Source organism: Lontra canadensis, unplaced genomic scaffold (genome assembly GCF_010015895.1).
Source record: "Lontra canadensis isolate GAN:19392208 unplaced genomic scaffold, GSC_riverotter_1.0 scaffold2, whole genome shotgun sequence".
NCBI lineage: Eukaryota > Metazoa > Chordata > Mammalia > Carnivora > Mustelidae > Lontra > Lontra canadensis.
This window is the reverse complement of record NW_022630996.1, coordinates 34,484,837-34,503,942: the sequence shown is the minus strand read 5'-3', so window position 1 is coordinate 34,503,942 and position 19,106 is coordinate 34,484,837. Positions and strand designations below refer to the sequence as shown.

The 19,106-nt window shown below is 36.7% G+C and overlaps 1 protein-coding gene across 1 annotated transcript in view; it reads right to left on the bottom strand.

Moving 5' to 3' along the window:
* Positions 1-354: 354 nt before the first annotated feature.
* HERPUD2 (HERPUD family member 2) overlaps positions 355-19,106 on the bottom strand; it is a 31,036-nt gene continuing 12,284 nt past the window's right edge. Inside the window, exons 4-9 of the mRNA XM_032871730.1 lie at positions 17,011-17,124; positions 14,806-14,960; positions 5,666-5,788; positions 2,730-3,053; positions 1,914-2,031; positions 355-1,218 (exon numbers count right to left, since the gene is read on the bottom strand). Of these exons, the coding sequence (XP_032727621.1) occupies positions 1,057-1,218; positions 1,914-2,031; positions 2,730-3,053; positions 5,666-5,788; positions 14,806-14,960; positions 17,011-17,124 (996 nt within the window). The 3' untranslated portion in view covers positions 355-1,056. The remainder of the gene's footprint in view (positions 1,219-1,913; positions 2,032-2,729; positions 3,054-5,665; positions 5,789-14,805; positions 14,961-17,010; positions 17,125-19,106) is intronic.

Genomic DNA, 19,106 nt, shown 5'->3' with positions numbered 1-19,106 from the left:
GCCCTCCATAATACCCACCACCTGGCTCCCCCAACCTCCCACCCCCCACCCCTTCAAAACCCTCAGGTTGTTTTCCAGAGTCCATAGTCTCTCATGTCCAATTTTAACTTTTAGCTACCCTATGAGAAACTTACTCCTTTTGTAAGAAATACTGAATTGGCTTTCACAGGGCTTTTTAAATAGACTATCAGGGTTTCAGACTGAGAACTAAGAGATACCCATCTGGAACACAAAGAGGTGAAAATGACCTGGAAGACTTCAGCAACTTTTCCCAACAACTACTGAAATTTACATAGATTTTTACATGTAATGGGTATATTGGTGAAGGGTCCAAACAAATATCCCATGAGACAGTTTACCATAATTGACCTTTTATTTTAAAAAATTACAGGGAGCAATTTCCAGCATATTTTATAAAAGTACTGCCTGTATCAAACATTTATGTCACTATTAATTCCATTGAAGAGCTGCCTTTTTTTAAGGTACTTATTCCAATTGATGGGATACATGCCCTTAAAATAGAAAGTTTCCATTATTTATCCAAATGTCAAAATTAAGATTATTGAGAAGTTTATTGCTTTATGGCTGGGCAAGATGCTGCTAGCACATTTTAGGTAAATAATATTCTTTATTAAAAACTATGAGGTCATTCTGTTTAAAACTTTCAGGATAATTCACAGAAAATAGATATATTTATTCAAATTATACACTGAAGGGCTGGGCTATTGGCTATAGACATTTACATGTGAAGCAGCTCTTTAAAGAAATAAGACACACAAATAGATCTGCCTTGATATAATATACATAATTGAAATTAACAAAACCTGGAAGACCAATATTGTTATACTATGTTTTGTTAGGATCTTAAAAAAGAAATCACACATTTAGTAGTCCATTTGTGCTTAAAATATTCATATGCATGAGAAGCTTAAAGAAAAAAACACCTCTGTACATGATGATGAAAAGAAAGTAATAAATTTTTTTGAAATTGCACTGTTATTTAAAACACTTTCCTAAAGTCAGACTCTCCTTTGTAGCTGGCACAGTTTTTCAGGTCTAATTGGCAACCTGGGGAGGCCCCTCTGGTATCAGTGAAGTAAAGAAGGTGGTGATAAAAGACCAAGCTGATGCCATTAATCCAGGCCTTTGAACTGCACTGGCGTCTTCACCTGCATCTTCTCCACTCTCTTCTTCAAGCCCATCATCCATAAGACGCTCCTTTCAAACAAAACAAGAAACATTCTCCTAAGGGATTTGAAGTTAATATTAACTCATGACAGAAAAAGAAAGAATTAAATCCTTCCTACAGAAAAGGAATATGAGCATGTAATAAGGAAGTGGTACATATCTGGTCATTAGAAATTTTTGTTAAATCCAAAATTGATAAATTCCTCAGTGTTCAAGTTCAAAGGGATAACTGCCAATTTAATCAAATAAATTCTCATGGTGTGCATAATTTTCTTTCTAGGTTATTTTCAGTAAGAATAATGCTAATTCTTCCTGCTTAACTCTTTTTTGGGTTCTGTTTGTTTGAGAGAGAGAGCAAGCGAGCATGGGGGAGGAGCAGAGGGAGAGGGAGAGAGAATCTTAAGCAGCCTCCCTGCTGAGTGCACAGCCCAAAACAGGGATCTATCTCACAACCCATGGATCATGATGTGGGCCAAAATCAAGAGTTGGATGCTTAACCACCTGAGCCACCCAGGCACCCCCTACTTAATTCGAATATATGACTGATTCAGTATTATATTCTAAGTTCTCCCAGAAAAAAATCATACAATTTTATATGTTAACTTTTCTTCCCATGCTATTCCACAAAAACTTGTGGAATGCTCCAAGATTCTTTTATCATGTTGGTTTCTTACACTGCTGAGGAACATCTATATTTGAAGTATACGAAAGCCTCATTAGCATACCATTTCTTCAAGTTCTAGGTTGTTTGCATTTTGCCCATCATTGTTAACTTCGGCATTATTGTTGGGAGCCTGTTGCTGACCTCCTTCTTGCCTAAAAGGAAACCATCCAGCTTGGTGTCTGTTCAGTAAAATAAAGAGAAAAGGGAAGAAGTCGCAACTGTTTTTATTTGTAATGCTGTAAAACATTAGTGTCCTACAAAAGAAAAATTATTTCCACTATAATAGATAAAAAGACCAAATTTCCTACTTAGGGCCAAGAACTGCCCCTCTCAAAGCAATGAGAGCAAAACAGGAATCAACTTAAGTCTAAAAATCTATCGTGGACTTTGCTGGTTCTATGTCAGGTATCTTAACAACGAACTTCGCTGTCTTAATGTCCTAACATACTGAGAGTCATAAAATCTTTTCCAATATTTTTCAAAATGAAATTCAACTACATTATTTCTTTGCCTCTTGGAATAAAGGGGGGCAAGAAAAAGTCTACTTGGGAAAAAAAGTCTGACCTATTCCTATAGGTCTTCTTACTGATAACTTTAACTTAAAAAGACTATCCTTATGCAATAGTGCATCAGACACTTCAAGTTCTAAATAATTGATAGAGCATGTCTAAATGAATTAATTTTTATGAAAGACAGTAAAAGAAAAATCTGCTTGGAGACAGTTCTGATAAACGTTCTAATTCTTACTCTTACTCTGGAGTCCAAAACTCCTATTCCTTCACTCAAGAGTCATGACAGATTACTGCATGCCAAATTCTGTCAACAGTTTTAGAAAGTAATTAAAAGAAAGCACAAGAAGTTAACAAGCATCACTCACAAATAAACCAGTAGCATGGCTCCCATTACCATGATAAACCGACTAAAAGAAGAATAGAAGTATACAATGCTAAGGAGAATTGCAGCTCGTGAGAACGTGTACATCCAGTCTAGCCAGTCTCGGTTGAAGTCTTCTTCATTTAGCACTGGACCTCCCTGTGCATTCATTTGAACATTCTCATTCATGGGTCGATTTTCTTGGGCCACTAGGTTTGGAGCTGGTGGGGGTTCTTCGCCAGGAACATGTGCCAGATTTAGAGGCTGTGAAGCAGCAGGCTGGGCTGGGTTGGCATTTGATGTGGCCTGAGCTGAAACTGCAGCTTGGCTGAAATATTCACCAAAATAAATATTAAAAAGAAAAAAATAACTGTTATCATACTCTCTTTTATTTTGCAAAATGTTCTTGGGGAGTCATATGTATTTTTTCATAAACCTAATATGGAATATCACAACTCCAGTACCATATTTCTTAGGTAAGCACGAATCCCAGTGGAAAAGTGGAGCCAAGACTGATGGTAGGAGTGAGTAGCTCAGGAAAGGATGCTCTCTTAGCCTTACAGTCTAAGATGGTAGGGGAGAGGTGGAAGAGAAAGAAGGTCATGGTAATCATTATCTTTTCTCTCTTTCATTAAATTACTTTATACGGTAATGACCAAATCTTTTTCCAAATCTTTTCACTAATAGCCCCTTTTGTTTTTCTACATCGGATAACTATCACGGCACCCTCTCCTTTAGAGCCATGTTTTGAAAAATATGTCTAAATATGTACAGTGATCATTACCCTGTGTGGCCATTGTCAGTGATAAATGATTTGTATTTATGTTTTAAGATATTAACCAGATCTCAGATAACAACCCCTCAACCCAAATCCTGACTTTTGGGAACTCCACCTGGGAACCCTGGAATAGGTATTCGTACACCAATGAAGACTTGTGATCCTGAAGTTTGCTTATAATTTGACTGCTTGAAAGAATAAATTTTCCCATATGAGGCTCTCAGTAAAATGATAATATATCTGGGATTTCCTTTAAGTTATCCAGCACAGGAGGGACAAGTTCTAGAACAAGAATGCCATGGTTTGATAAATGTTGAGGCTGGGTGATAAGTACACAGAGATTCATTTCACTATTCTATCTTTGCACATGCTGAAATTTTTCTACAATAAAATGTTAAAAAATCAAGATAGCAAAATAAAACAGTAGTTTCCTGGCCTACAAAAGCCTATTTAATTCAGTAAGCTAATATCTTGTATCAGTAGGGAGAGTTTTTTAGTTTCCGAAACACTTTCCACCTCACAGATATTCTGATTCATAGGTGACTTGTTTCATTAAAGAAGAGAACTTGAGGCTCAGAAGTTAAATAATGTACAAATATTGTATGATTCAGTAGCAAGCTACAATAAGCCCTACCTTATCTTACACAGTTCTCAAGAGGTTATAAATAAGACAAGGGGTGTAAAGCATCCAGCATCTGGCAGATTATAAGCACAAAGCAGTCAGTCCAACGGTAGCTTTTACCACAGCAATAGGTAAGGTACAAATAGCCAGTCTGCAGCCAAGGGATCATGCAAGAGAACATGAGGATACAAGGTTCCTAGAGCACATCAGCTTTATGGGGTAAGGTCTGCAGTAAGGTTAAGGATGCAGACTTCACACTGTGGGCAAAGGAACCATATTTGGGAGGATGGGGAATGACTGGCTCAATGTTGTATTAAGCACATTAACCGGGCAGCAGCAGGTTGAAATATAATGAAGAGTCTGAAAGGAGAAAAACAGTTGCAATAAAGTAAATCCAAACTGAGAAAAGATTTGGGCAAAATATTGAAAGTAAGGTCTAGGAGAAGAACAAAAGTTAGAAACAACATATTAACTCATCTTGGTAAACTGTTGGGTTTAGGGATCACTGAAGGCAGAGTCAAAGCTGATTAAAGTTAAAAGCCTGGAGAATGAGTAAGAAGAGACTGTGTCACTGACGAAGAAGTCAGGAAGGAAAACACATTTAAGAGGATGGTGGTGTCAAATTTGAGACAGCCTGAATTTAGAGGAAAGGCAAATTTCCCTACAGAAATCTCCCAGCAACCAGGATGAAGCACAGGAGATAAAGATATAGAATAAAGAGTAAGATAAAGAATAGGGGTCATCCACAGAAAGCTAGCAACGAAGCCACAGAAGAAAGAAGTCCAAGAGGACTGGCGCAGGGCTGAACCCTGTCTTCCTTACCAGACTGTCCTGAGGTACATGGCAAGTACACCGATATTTGTCTAACTAAACAAGCAATGTTACCATTTAGAAGAAGGAAAAAAATACGCCATCAAGGACACAAGATGAGTGATCAGAAAAACAGAAACAATCAAGAGGACAGCAAAATCATAGAAACAAGAGAATAGTAAAGAGAAGCTAGAAATGTTAAATGAACGCATAGAGTCCAGAAGAGTGAAGGCTGAGAAGCTCTGCTCAGTGCTAAGACACATGCTGACCAGAAGCAAGACTTATGAAAATGCTGATAGTCCAGAAAGCATATTATTAGCCTATGTCAACACGAATCTCCGACACAGGATTCCTTTTCATTGAGCATCCTATCTCTTCATGGAGATTTGCTGCCTTCCAGTGAAACTTCCCTCAGTTTTCTCCTCTTAAGTAGATAAAATGTTATATTAAAGAAAGCATCTCAAGGCTGCTAAATGTAATTAGGGGAAAGAGGGAGAAACAAAGAACAGGTTTAGCTGATGTGAACTGGATGTGAACCCTTCTCTCTTAAGCCAAATAATTTAAAAGAAAGTATCTTTTGAAATGTTGGCAAATTCATTCTCACAGTAATTTTTAAAAACCAATAAAATACATCAGTAAATGAAAGCCCAAATCAACTTACCTAGGCTGAGAAAGAAAATAAAGCAAATAGCACACTAAGCAAAAAAAAACCGAACTCAAACTAACTTACTACTGCATGTAATACTGATGAGCATACAGCTGTTGCCACCACAGCATCTGCAAGGGGCTGAAAGCGGGATACACTGGGAACCCAGCTGGAATGGCTTGCCCAGGAAGTTGGTTGTCCACATTTCTGCAATAAAGAGATAAAGAAATATCTTTCCATACTCTAGAAGTTGAAAGCATTTCTCAGAATTTTCATTTCTTAAGTATAAGGCACCCGTGACAAAATGTACTAAGTCAGAGTGAAAAGAGAAATACTTATTTTCAACATTCTTCAAATAAGATTATGGCTTACAGAAGATGACCCAGGCCCCCAAATATATAGAATAACTAACATTTCAGCCCAATCTCAATAAGAAAATAAAGCAAATCACCCACAAAATGTGTGGCAAGCCTGATCATTTTGCTATCTTTTCATTTCAGCAGAAAATGCCAAAATGCTTTTAATTACATTTTAAGTACACTCTCCTTAAGAACCAAAAGCCCTAAAATAAACTTCACAACAAAATATTTTGAGGAATGGGGAATCTACCAAAATGATACTGTATATTAGTAATATTATTAAAAACATAGCATCTATTAGCTCTAAAATAAAAAACATTATAAAAATCTATAAAATATTTTTTTAGTTAAAAATCAAGATTGGCAGAACATATGTATATACGTATTCTTAAAGTAGGTTAAATGTCTATTAACTCAATAAAAGTTGTTGGAAGGCATATTTAAGTTCTCTATGACTCAGTTTCCTCACCTCAAAAATGGGGCTAATAATAGAATCTCCCTCATAAGATTGTTAGTCTGTACTCAATAAATATAGCTATTTTTATTTTTATTGTCCCCTATGCCTAAATCAGAATAAACTCCAGAGTGTGTAATGTGAGATTTGTAGAAATTCACATATATCAAGACAACTATAGGGATAAACATGTGAGTAAACACAGAATTTGCGTATTTGCTAACTTTCTTTTTCTTCTTATTACTTGAATTTTATCTTTAGCTGATATAACCTGGGTCTAACCAGAATGAGATAAGAATCATTACTAAATTCATGAATTTTTAACATGATATTCAAAAGACTATTAATGTACATACAATTGGCAATAATTGACTTCACTGCTAACAGGATGAACTGGAATAAGGCTTTAAAAAATGATTTTACAAAATTAAATACCTTTAAAAATGTTGACTTTTACCCAACTTCCCAAGTAATTCTGCTTCTGAGAATTAACTTAAATACAAAATATGGAAAAAAATTTCACATCTCTGCCCTACCCAAATGATATTTTGTTTTAGCAATATTGTTAAAACATAGCAGCTTTTAGCTATAAAACAAAAAATAAACATTATGAAAATCTGTTAAAAAAAAAAAAAAAAGAGGGGAGAAAGGAGTAAAGGATTAGAAGAGCTTTAAGAATCATCAACCAAGGAGTGCCTGGGTGGCTCAGTGGGTTAAAGCCTCTGTCTTCAGCTCAGGTCATGATCCCAGGGTCCTGGGATGGAGCCCCGCATCGGGCTCCCTGCTCGGCAGGGAGCCTGCTTCCCCCTCTCTCTCTCTGCCTGCCTCTCTGCCTACTTGTGATCTCTGTCAAATAAATAAATAAAATCTTAAAAAAAAAATCAACCAAATGTAATATCAACCTCTCTGAATACTGATTCAATCAAGACAACTATAAAAAGACATTTGAGATAATCAGGAAAAACTGAATACAAATAGGGTATTTGAGGGGCGCCTGGGTGGCTCAGTGGGTTAAGCCGCTGCCTTCGGCTCAGGTCATGATCTCAGGGTCCTGGGATCGAGCCCCGCATCGGGCTCTCTGCTCAGCAGGCAGCCTGCTTCCTCCTTTCTCTCTGCCTGCTTGTGATCTCTGTCAAATAAATAAATAAAATCTTTAAAAAAACAAAAAACAAATAGGGTATTTGATGATATTAAAGAATTTCTGAGTATTCTACTGGTATTTTGATTAAGATTTTCTTATAGTCCATATCTGTCACAGATACCCATATTCACAGATGAAATGAGAGGGTAGCTGGGTTTTGCCTTGAAAATACTTCAGCCCAAGAAAAAAAGGAGGAATAAGCGGGAATAAAGAATGGTTAACAGTTGTTGAAACTGGGTGTCAGGTAAATGGGGGTTCGTTATAATATTTTCTGTACTTGTGAATGTTTAAAAAGTATAAGCAAACTTGGTGAGGAAACTGCTGTGATATACCTGTGGGAGGAAATCATTTCATGGCACAAAGGCTAACAGCTTTTTTTTTCCCTTTTCAGACAGACTATACCAGTTAGTACTATTTGATAAAAACTAAACAACAGAAAAAAAGGGGTGAGGGAAATTCACAGGAACACATGGAAATGGTTGAGTACAACAGAGATCATGACAAAAACCAAGAACTTGAAAGACAAACCAGTACTTGAGAGCTATACCAAAAGACACCCATTACTACGTTTTTTAAAGTTAAGGAATAATATGGAGGACATTAGGAGAAGGAAAGGAAAAGTGAAGTGGGGTAAACTGGAGAGGGAGATGAACCATGAGACACTGAGGTCTCTGAGAAACAAACTGAGGGTTTTGGAAGGGAGGGGGGTAGAGGGATGGGTGACACTGATGGTGGGTATTAAGGAGGGCACGTATTTCATGGAGCACTGGGTGTGGTGCATAAACAATGAATCTTGGAACACTGAAAAAAAAACAAAATAAAATAAAAAAAAAAATAAAGTTAAGAATTACAAACAAGAGAAGATAAAAGGAACTGGAAACTTCAAAATTCAAGAACAAATTCTTTCCCAAATAACCTGTGAAGTCAGTCCCATTTCCCTTACCACTCCATAGGAAGATGCAGCAACTGCAGGAAATCCCCACCTTGCTCCAAGAATATGCCTTCTTAAGACTTTCCACACTTGCTTTGTTCTACCTGCTGAACTCCCCTTACAATCAGCTCAAACATTAGCACCTATGAAGCCCTCCCCGCTCCTCCAAGCAGAGACAGTCACTTCCTTGTCCAGGCTCCTACAAAATTTTTTTCAAGACCATGACAGCACATCAGCAGGTGGTTAATTTGTCTCTCTGACCTATTTCCATTGAGGGCAAGTACATAATTCATCTTCCTGTCTTCAGTGTCCAGAATATAACACATTATGAGGTAAACTTTTATCGAAGAAAGTCACAAGGTTCTCAAAGAAACAGATTTGCTTACTCAGTCACCAATACTTAAAATCTGATCAGTAGATCTGACTAAAATAAAGTTTTAAATGGGAAGGCAGAGAGGAGAGAAACACCATTATAAATGAAGTCAAAACACAAATGGCAACCTACTAAAACAAATGACAAAATAGAGTCACTTCAACAAGACTGTTAAAAACACAGACTTTCAAGTGAGATATGGATTTGAATTCTAGTTCTGCTGCTGACCACGTCTGTGAATTTAGGCAAGCTTGGACCCTTTAAGCCCTTTTCTCGTCTATAAAATGAGAGAAAATAGTACCTAGACCACAGAGTTTATGTAAAAGTCAATGTATAGCACTGAATTACAGCATGTATAAATGTTTAATACAATGCCTAGCTTGTGCTAAGTGCTCTGTAAGTATTACTAATATTCTTTTAGATAAAGAACTGTCAGAAATGAAAAACAGCAACACACCACAAATAAGTATTTCACAAAACAAAGCAAAAAGAATGTCTCTTTATCATGACTCAAATTAAAACAGGAACATTACAATTCATCACACTGGCAAGTACTCATTTGTATGGGGTATCAGACACCTTAACAATTATTATTGGGAGAATAAACTGGTACAACTTTTCTTTACTACAATTTTGCAATAGTCTTTAAGAGTCTCAGAAAGTCTTAAGAAACACCTTGACCCAAGAATTTCCCTTCTTACAAATTATCCTAAAAGAATAGCCGCTAACATGTGAGTATTTAAGAATATTGAGGGGCACCTGGGTGGCTCAGTGGGTTAAGCCTCTGCCTTCAGCTCAGGTCATGATCCCAGGGTCCTGGGATTGAGCCCCGCATCGGGCTCTCTGCTCAGCGGGGAGCCTGCTTCCCCCTCTCTCTCTGCCTGCCTCTCTGCCTGCTTGTGCGCTCTCTCTCTCTCTGTCAAATAAATAAAAAAATCTCAAAAAAAAAAAGAGTATTGATTGTCATGAGGTTAGTGGGAAGAAATGAAACAACCTAAATATTTATGATAGAATATTGCCCCAATTCTTCACTCTTCTATAACAGGATTATACACACATACTGTCTGGCGTATAGAGGCAAAGTGGGCTTATGCCAGCTAATATTGACTCACAAAACTAATTGCTCAAGTTCAGGAATTTTGTGAGCCAACCCTTGGTATCTTGAAATCAGTCATGGTGAAAGTGTAAATACCACAGAAATCAGCAAATGCCACACATCAGTTTATTCGCCCTCCCCACGGGAAGAGCCAGTTCGTAAGCATTTACTGGCACATCTCTGGTAACTTGACAATACCTCAATGCTATTGAGCATGGCCATGTGACCTGTTTTGTCCAAGGGAACATTAGTGAATGTGACACATGCAGAGGCTGTAAATGCGGTCAGGGGTTAGCTTCCCCTCTTATGTTCCTGTCATTTGTCATAAAAAGAACCTGTCCAGGGAGTTTCTGGTCCAAAGAATGAGAAACATGAAACAGATCAGAACTCAACCTAAATATAGCCTGAAGCAGAGCTGTCACAAGTGCCTAACAAGACTCATGAACAAGGAAAATAAAGTGTTTTGGTGTAAGCCACTGAGATTTTGAGGTCATCAGGTAGTACAACTAACTAAAGACATTCTTTATCGATAGGAGAGTGAGCAAAGTGGCATATCCACGTAATGAAAAATCTTACTTTCTTAAATAAATGGACACCAGATGTTGAAACACAGAGGTAATGCTAGGAACAGCAAATGTCCTGTGTGCATCAAAGTAGTCTCCCTGGAAAGAATGGGCTTTGAATGGGGGGCGGGGGAACGGTAAGAATATGATTAGCAAGTGCTAACCAAAGGCTGTTTCAAACAAGAAGTCGGTACAGAAGCCGACCAAGGGGAAGCCAACCAGGATGTTAAACTAAGGCACTACCGAAACTTCAACAACTGGAGAAACTTGTACTTTTTAGATCTTCTCTAACTAGAACTACACATATGTGGAGGGAGTATTTCAGTAAGATGCTTGGGGTGGTGGGAAGGGAATGTTCATGTTCAAATAATAATGCTTGGTCTTTGAACTTCCTGGTTAGCAGCAGGGCTTTTATTTTGCTGTTTGGGCACTGCCTTTAATGGTCCTTGTCCCTGTTCTTTATCCCCACTTCCAACTCTAGTCCAGAGTTAAATCACCCTAAATGAATATTGAACAAAAGTCTAAAAAACATTGGTGTAAATTTAAGAACTCATCCAGAGTGCCACGTGTCTCAAGACTTTAAATGTGGTAGATTTATATTTGAACTGGAAATATGTCCTGACTAAATTATATTTTTAAAAAGATCTACCAAATATAATAGTATTATTTTTACTTAAAAAGTTTACTTAGAAGAGTAAAAGGATATTACAAAAATAATTAGTTACTTCTATGTGATGAGCTATAAGCAATCTTTACTTTTGGAGGGGGGTGCAGAAGGAGAGAGAATCTTAAGCAGTGTCCATACCCAGCACAGAGCCCAACTGTGGGCTCCATCTCACAACCCTAAGATCAGGACCTGAGCTGAAATCAAGAGTCAGACACTTAAACGACTAAGCCACCTAGGCACCCCAGCAATTTTTACAATTTTTACTTTAAAAAAAAAGTCAGGGCGCCTGGGTGGCTCGGTCAGTTGAGCGGCTGCCTTTGGCTCCGGTCATGATCCCAGAGTCCTGGGATCGAGCCCTGCTTCGGGCTCCCTGTTCAGCAGAGAGACTGCTTCTCCCTCTCCCTGCTGCTCTGCCTACTTGTGCTCTCTCTCTGTCTCTCTCTCAAATAAATAAATAAAATCTTAAAAAAAAAAAAAAGTCAATATGCAAGGGTACAATGAATAGGTTTTGTTAGTATTACGGGGGAAAATCCGAGATACAAAACAGTGGGTATTCTATAACCCAATCAGTAATTTTGGGAGTTAAAGTAAATAAATGTGACAAAAGACTGAGTCCAAAAGAGTCAGTCAAGATTTATAAATGATGGACAGCTACTGTGGTGATATACATGTACTGCTTTGGTCTTCTTACATTTCCTCAACACCTAGCTATGGGCAAATAATCACTGTATCAGGATTTCTCAAAGTTAGGTTCCCAGGGTATTAAGTTGGCAAATTCCTAAGCACCACCCCAAACCTAGTCATTCAAAATCTCAGGGGAGAAGGGACCAGAATTTAGCAGTTTTAACAAGCTCACTAAAGACTGAGAACACTAACCTACGTGGTGAAAAACAGGCGATTAGTTAAATGTAAGCTGTACTGAATTTTGAAAAAGGAATGCAGAGCTTCTATTTTGTTGGTGAGTTCATCAAGGTCACTAAATTATTGCTCTTGCACATTTAAGGCTAAGGTGCATGTTAAAATCACTTAAAGACAGATTTAGGGGCGCCTGGGTGGCTCAGTGGGTTAAAGTCTCTGCCTTCGGCTCAGGTCATGATCTCAGGGCCCTGGGATGGAGCCCTGCATTGGGCTCTCTGCTCAGCAGGGAGCCTGCTTCCTCCTCTTTCTCTGCCTGCCTCTCTGCCTGCTTGTGATTTCTGTCTGTCAAATAAATAAATAAAATCTTTAAAAAAAAAAAAAAGATTTAAAGTCTTCATTAGTAAAAAATTATACCTGTGAGATTAAGTTAAATTATATTCATTATTAAACTGAATAATCTATTAAACTTTCAGTAAATTGCTTTTTATATCACAAAGTACTCTTCCCAAATAATATTTATTTTCTAGCACCTAGTACTGGCATTCATTCATTCAAGTCTGTTTGCTGAATCAATGTACAACATTCTCTTCTAAATATGAATGAATTTGTAAGTAATTGCTAACACATCAGTAAACACTTTACATACATGAACTCTTTTAATCCACATTGGAATCCTGTATGATAACTATTATAATCTCCAGATAATGAGCAAACTGAAGCAAAGCAGGGAAGACTTGCCCAAGCTAGTCAGCAGATAGATTCAAACCAAGGCAGGCTGACTGAAGAACCTGTAGTCACTAAGCTGTACCGCCTTCCTGATTTGAAACCAAACATTATTCATCTGGTAAGAGATTCCCTAAGCAAAGCTGTAATACCTTTAAGGATTTTACTGTTCATCATCTTAATACTCACATTTGGCAAAATAAACACTATTTCTGAATTTTCTGATCTGTTTAATACATTGCTAAGAGCTGAACACTTTCATCTCATGAAATGAAATTATTAGAGAAGAGAAACTTTTAAACATCTATTTTTATCCCCAGGGGTACATGTTTGTGAATTGCCAGGTTTACACATTTCACAGCACTCACCATAGCACATACCCTCCCCAATGTCCATAACCCCCCTCCCCCCATAGAGAAGAGAAACTTTTAGAGAAGTTATTAATCTTAGAGAAATTATTCATCTTTTTCCAAGATATCTATGGTATTATTATGAAGACCTGCAACTTATAAGCTTTGTTGTATTACAAAATATATTCAGTGTAAGTATGGGAAAGAGCTAAAAATCTTATATTCTTTTAGGTTTATTATATACATTATACTCTCACTTTCCAGCACTACCACGAAATAAAATAAATAAAATCATTGTACAAATTGAAAGGAACTGAAACTGTCTTATTCAGCAAAAAAAAAAAAAAAAAAGAGAGAAGAAATGAATTACTGTCATAGGATAGAAAATATTTTAAGCTACTATTCCATAATGTAAACCCTGTGAACATTACTTTTTACAAATAACTATGTTTTGGTATGCAGTAATCGTTTTCTAAAAACAAAAATTGTTTCATAGGTGCCTCATAAAAGCCGACCATCAGCCTTACCTAAATACTTTTACAGAAAAAACTTCACATTCAAAAAATAGGAGACAATGAGTTTTCTTATATTTTGCTATGTACTCACCTTTGTTTTTCAACATTAAGAATAGAGTTTTGCTGTACACCTAATTACCTAATGTTTTATGTCAAATATAATTCAATAGAAAAGCAAAAGGACTGTCTAAAGCTCTAAGTAAAAAGTATCTTAATGTTTATTCTATCCCTTTTAACATAGCCATCAATGGCTACTCCTTGGTTATGTCCCTTATGACCACTCTACGGTCCTAGCTACTTCCTTATTTCCAGCCTCACAATCATAGATCTGGAGCACTGCCACACACTGCAGGACCATAGCATGCTATGCAATACAAAACTATCTCACTCCCAATATATTACTCATGTTTCCTTTACTTCAAAAGTAACAATAGTACCCCAATTAAATACCTTGGTTTCACACATAACCCAGGTCCAAACCATATTCTCCAGGATCTTCTTTGAGCTGTCTGAAGGATGTGCTGTGGCTGTTGGCTGCACTTCCCCCTAGAACTGCCTAATCCAAGAGGCTAAATAATTGCTAAATATAATGTAGCCATAACAAGCCTCTTGGGTAAACTCCTCTAACACAGACTCTAGATAACATGCAATGGTTAACATATCCTTTTTAATACATTACAGTTGTTAACAAGTCTGGCTGATCAGAAACACCTGTGGAACTTTCTAAAACCAGCTTATTGGGCCTTATACTCTTCCATGAACATCCTCACTCACCCATCAGCTTCCCAGAAAGCTAATTTGAGTAGATCCATTGTGAAACTGACTAAAAAAGAATTTGTTTAGTTGCCTAGATCCTGCTATTTGAAGTATGCTCAAAGCATCAGAAGCATCAGCAGCACCTGGGAGCTTGCTGGAAATGCAGAATCTCAGGCTCATCAGATTTACTGCATCAGACTTGCAGCTTAACAAGATCCCCAAGTGATTAGCACAAAGAGTTAAGGCTGAAAAGCACTGCCCTAGATGATTCTGGGTATGGCCAGCTTTCAAAAGCACTGCTCTACTTAACCCCCTAATTCTCAAAATGTATAAGGAAGAATATGAATAAATTTCCAATATACATTGATTATTGCAGAGGGACTATCCTGAAATCAGGAGTAACAGATTTTTAAGAGGCTCAACTACGATTTCACTCACCCTTGCATTACATAGGGGAACTGATGACTCTGTGCTGGGTCGGTTTGTGCTTGTGGGAGGGTACGTTGCCTCAATCCTTCTGAGGAAGAACTGGCAGCTAAAGACAAGGTTTCTTGACTGGATGATGGAGATGTTGATCCTGACTGATCTGAACTCTACGAACAAAAATGTAATTATTTCTTCAAAGAGATTTAATTCATTGCAATCATGAGATTAGAGACACGGTGGTAAAAACGTATTTATGAACTGCAAAAAAAATGAATTTTAGAAATATACAGATTTGAATCTTGGGCCCAACATAACAGGCTGATATTTTAATTCTGATGAGATTAAGAGTTCAGAAAATCAAAAATACGTTTTTTTACAAAATGAACAAGATACCAATAAAGATTTTAAATTTTTCATGTTCTGATGATATTAACTCACAGATTCAATAACCTTAAAAATGTAATGACTTAAAGACCACCCCAATTTGTTGCTGTTTGAAAATAGTTTGTCACATGTTTTATATAAATTTAAAACATAATTACATTTGAAATATAAAATAGCTGGACACAATATAATTTTAACATCTTTCCAACTTCATTAAAATTATATTTTACCTGTACTGCCTTCCTATTAACTGGATGTCTTTTGGTGTATCTATCTTCCTAACTCCTGCTATGCAAAAAGTGCCTGCCAAGAAGAACAGTCTTTTGCAAAACTAACAAAGCTTTCTTTAAGAGGTTATTCCACATAAAGTAGACACCAAGTAGGTGTCTACCTAATCAGTCCAGGGAGTCTGATTCTTAGGACCTAAACTGGTAAAGGCTTCCTTTCTGTCAAAATTTCTCATTAAATGGACCAGCACAATATGTTAGTCATTTTTTTTAAAAAATTAACAGAAGAAAGGCATATCCATTTGGCATCATAGCCTAATTTTGCTAGAACTAATTTTTTTCTGACCTTATTAGATAACACTTTCAATGACTAGATTTTTAAGACATTCTCAAATCCCACTGAAATTTCTCAGCCATAAAAAAAGGATAATTGAACTTAATTTTCCCTTAATACTTTTCAGATTTTCATAACACAGCTTGAAAAAAATGAATATATATACTAACGACATGAAATCATGGCTGAGGAACCACGTGACAAGTCAGAAGGATCCTTCTTAACAAAAACTGAAGCAACATATATGTGTCCAAAGACTATATCCTGAACTCTGTGCAAGGCCAGTGTTTTGTCCCTTCTTTTTGAAAGGTAGGAAACATAGAAAGACCCTTGGGTTTACTGATAAACCAAACTTCAGTTTAATGAAAGCTAAATTCCCATAGCTCATGCTGGAAAATACTTACCACTGAGCCCATACTAATTAAATATAGCAACTAAAGGATCTAGTTTCTTAAAGAAACAGTTAACTAGTAATTACTGGAAGATCCTTCAACTAGTTATAACCTCGGCCAACCATCCCCTCCTTCAAGTTTTGGTTAGATTCTTGACAAGAAGGTAAGTATACTTAGCAGTATGTAAGTTCCTTGCCCAAGAGGTTTAAAGCAACCTTCCATTCATCCAATCCTTTTCTCTCACCTCCAAAGGTGTCATATAAAACTTTAATGGGAAACCAAAAATAATTAAACATAAAGAATTTGTCTTTAAAAGTTGTATGAGTATATCTAAGTTGAAAAGTTCAACATTTTAAAAATTTCCAAAACAATTCTGGCAGATGGAAAAATAAGAAGGGAAAAATGAATACCCAAGTCTGAAAGAACTGAGCAGATGAAGTAATTTTTCCTCCTGAAGTTGGAATGTATGTCCAAATCCAGTCATTTAAAAAAAAAACAAAATTCCTGACAAAGCAATCTACTTCAAGGAGATTTGGCATACTCAAAACTTAAATAATTTAATCCACCTTGAATACAAGTACCTTTAATATTTGTGAAACTTTACTGGTCCTAGATTTTAAACTATGTAACCATATCATCACTGTGTTTTCTGGGTATTTTAGCATTTAACCCCTGAAGATTGGATCTTCAATCCCTACAGCAAATAACTCGAGCTTCCAGGGATAACACTATGCACTGGATCTCTAAAAACAAAGTTTAAACGCCTAACTCAAGCTGTTCAAAACACAATCTCACAACCCACAAGCTCCAATTGTTCTGTTTTTTCACTTCTAAGGATAATCAGAAAACTTCAACATTTACTCCTCCCCAGAAAACTCACAGAACTGCTGCTGGATGCCAATGCTTCATGACTTTCTCTAGTGGTGCTGGATTTTGGAGAACTGGGAGGAGTCCGAGAAGTACATACTAGATGAACCATATGATACTCATCTTGCTACAATTAAAGAAAATTACATTGAAAGGGCAGTACTGGAAAGTGTATAATTCAAAAAGTCAGTAAGTAAGCTGAAATATTTAACTCCAATTTTAAATTCCTTTCTAGTGTAGCCATTTTATTAGTAATAAATCGTTGCCATCTGAAGGTATGGTGATTTACTCTTTCAGTATCTGGGGCCCTTCTGAATTCAATATATTCTCCATGCCCTATAGAAAACCATCTAGTCTAACTATAGACTATGCAGTACCTACTATATGAAAAAATTACTTTGTATATCAAGGAGTCTCAAAGCAAGCAGTGCTGTGAAGTTGTATCAATGCAATCTACTTCTTCAACATAAAGATATCTAGCATTTTAATACCAAAACTATGTAACAGTCACATTGGAACTTAGGCCTAAAATTTTGAGTAGTGAAAATAATTCCATTACTTGAGACTTTGCAGCCCTAATAAAGAAACTCAACTGTACCTACTCTACCTTAATTTTAGCCAGGTGATGTATAGTTTCTTTTAATTAAAAAATCAGTTTTACCTCTAACAATTATACACAGATTTAAAGTATATATTTGAACTACATTCTGTACATATTCCATGTTTCCACATTTTCCGCATAAACTTATGACTATGGCTGAAAGAAAATATTCTAATAAGGATTAGAATTGGCATTTAAGCTTAGTGATTTCATGAGTATATTTATAGTCAGGCATAAAGCTAGTATATATAAGATGGAGAAAGGAGAGAGAATATAGGAGGGCAGAGAAGAACAAAGGATGGCTCAGCAGCTTAAAAAAAGGAAAAAAGAAAAGAAAACAAGAAAATGATAAAGAAAAGGGAACAGAAAGAAAAGAAAGATTCCCATTTGTGAGAAAGGGAAACGAAGCTACCAGAAACTAAGAATGTATCAACGCCTTCCATCAACCTAGAATTGTGCGTAATTCTGAGGTGAATCCACAAAAGGGTAAGAGTCAACCCTTCACCTAAAGAGGCTCAGGACCTTGTTAAAATATCAGAACAACACATTAGAGCCCAGCTAGGGAATATATAAAACAGTCTTTTGCACAAAACTGAGAGGCATAAATTACAACTGCTTAACAAGTTAACAAGGTTAGAAAGCTAGGGAGAAGACATTCCCAGAGAAAGCATGACACGAACTATGCCTGGGAAGGTAGGTAGAAAGCACACCTGACTTAAGGTCCTCTTAGCTTCAGAATACAAAATACTAAAAAGCATCCAAGTATAAGATGTTTATCCTTAGAAACCTAGTTTCAAAGGTCATATTAATCACAATTAATTAATAGTTTTCATTCACCTTTGGAGAACGTTTCTGCAAAATATTTTATAACTAAACTGGTAAAGCTAATGTCAGCATCTACCTGAAAAAAAGTAAAGGGGTACCCTGACTTTAACAAAAACACTTTTAAGATCTATTCAAAATATAAACAGATTGTTCAAAATGTTTCATATAAGGGGCACAACATCCTTTGAGGATTTTTATTTTAACTCTTCTGGACAGAAATCATTTATGGAAGCAAAAACCTTTTTAAAAGTATTAAGAGGCACCTGAGTGGCTCAGTCATTAAGTGTCTGGCTTTGACTCGGATCATGATCCCAGGTCCTGCGATCGCCCGTGCTAGACTCCCTGCTCAGCAGGAAGCCTGCTTCTCCCTCTCCCACTCGCCCTGCCTGTGTTCCCTCTCTCGCTGTCTCTCTGTCAAATAATTTTTTTAAAAGTATTCATATGCATAGTCTAGCCATCTTGGATTAAAATTATAAATAAGTGTGTATTTCAAAGAGCATATAGCAGAAACATTTTTTAAGCATAAACACAGGGGGAAGATGAACAGGTGGAACACACAGGATTTCTAGGGTAGTGAAACTATTCTTCAGGATATTATAATGGTGGATATACATCATTATTTACTTGGGAAACCCATAAATTGTACCACACCAAGAGTGAACCCTAACGTAAACTACGGACTT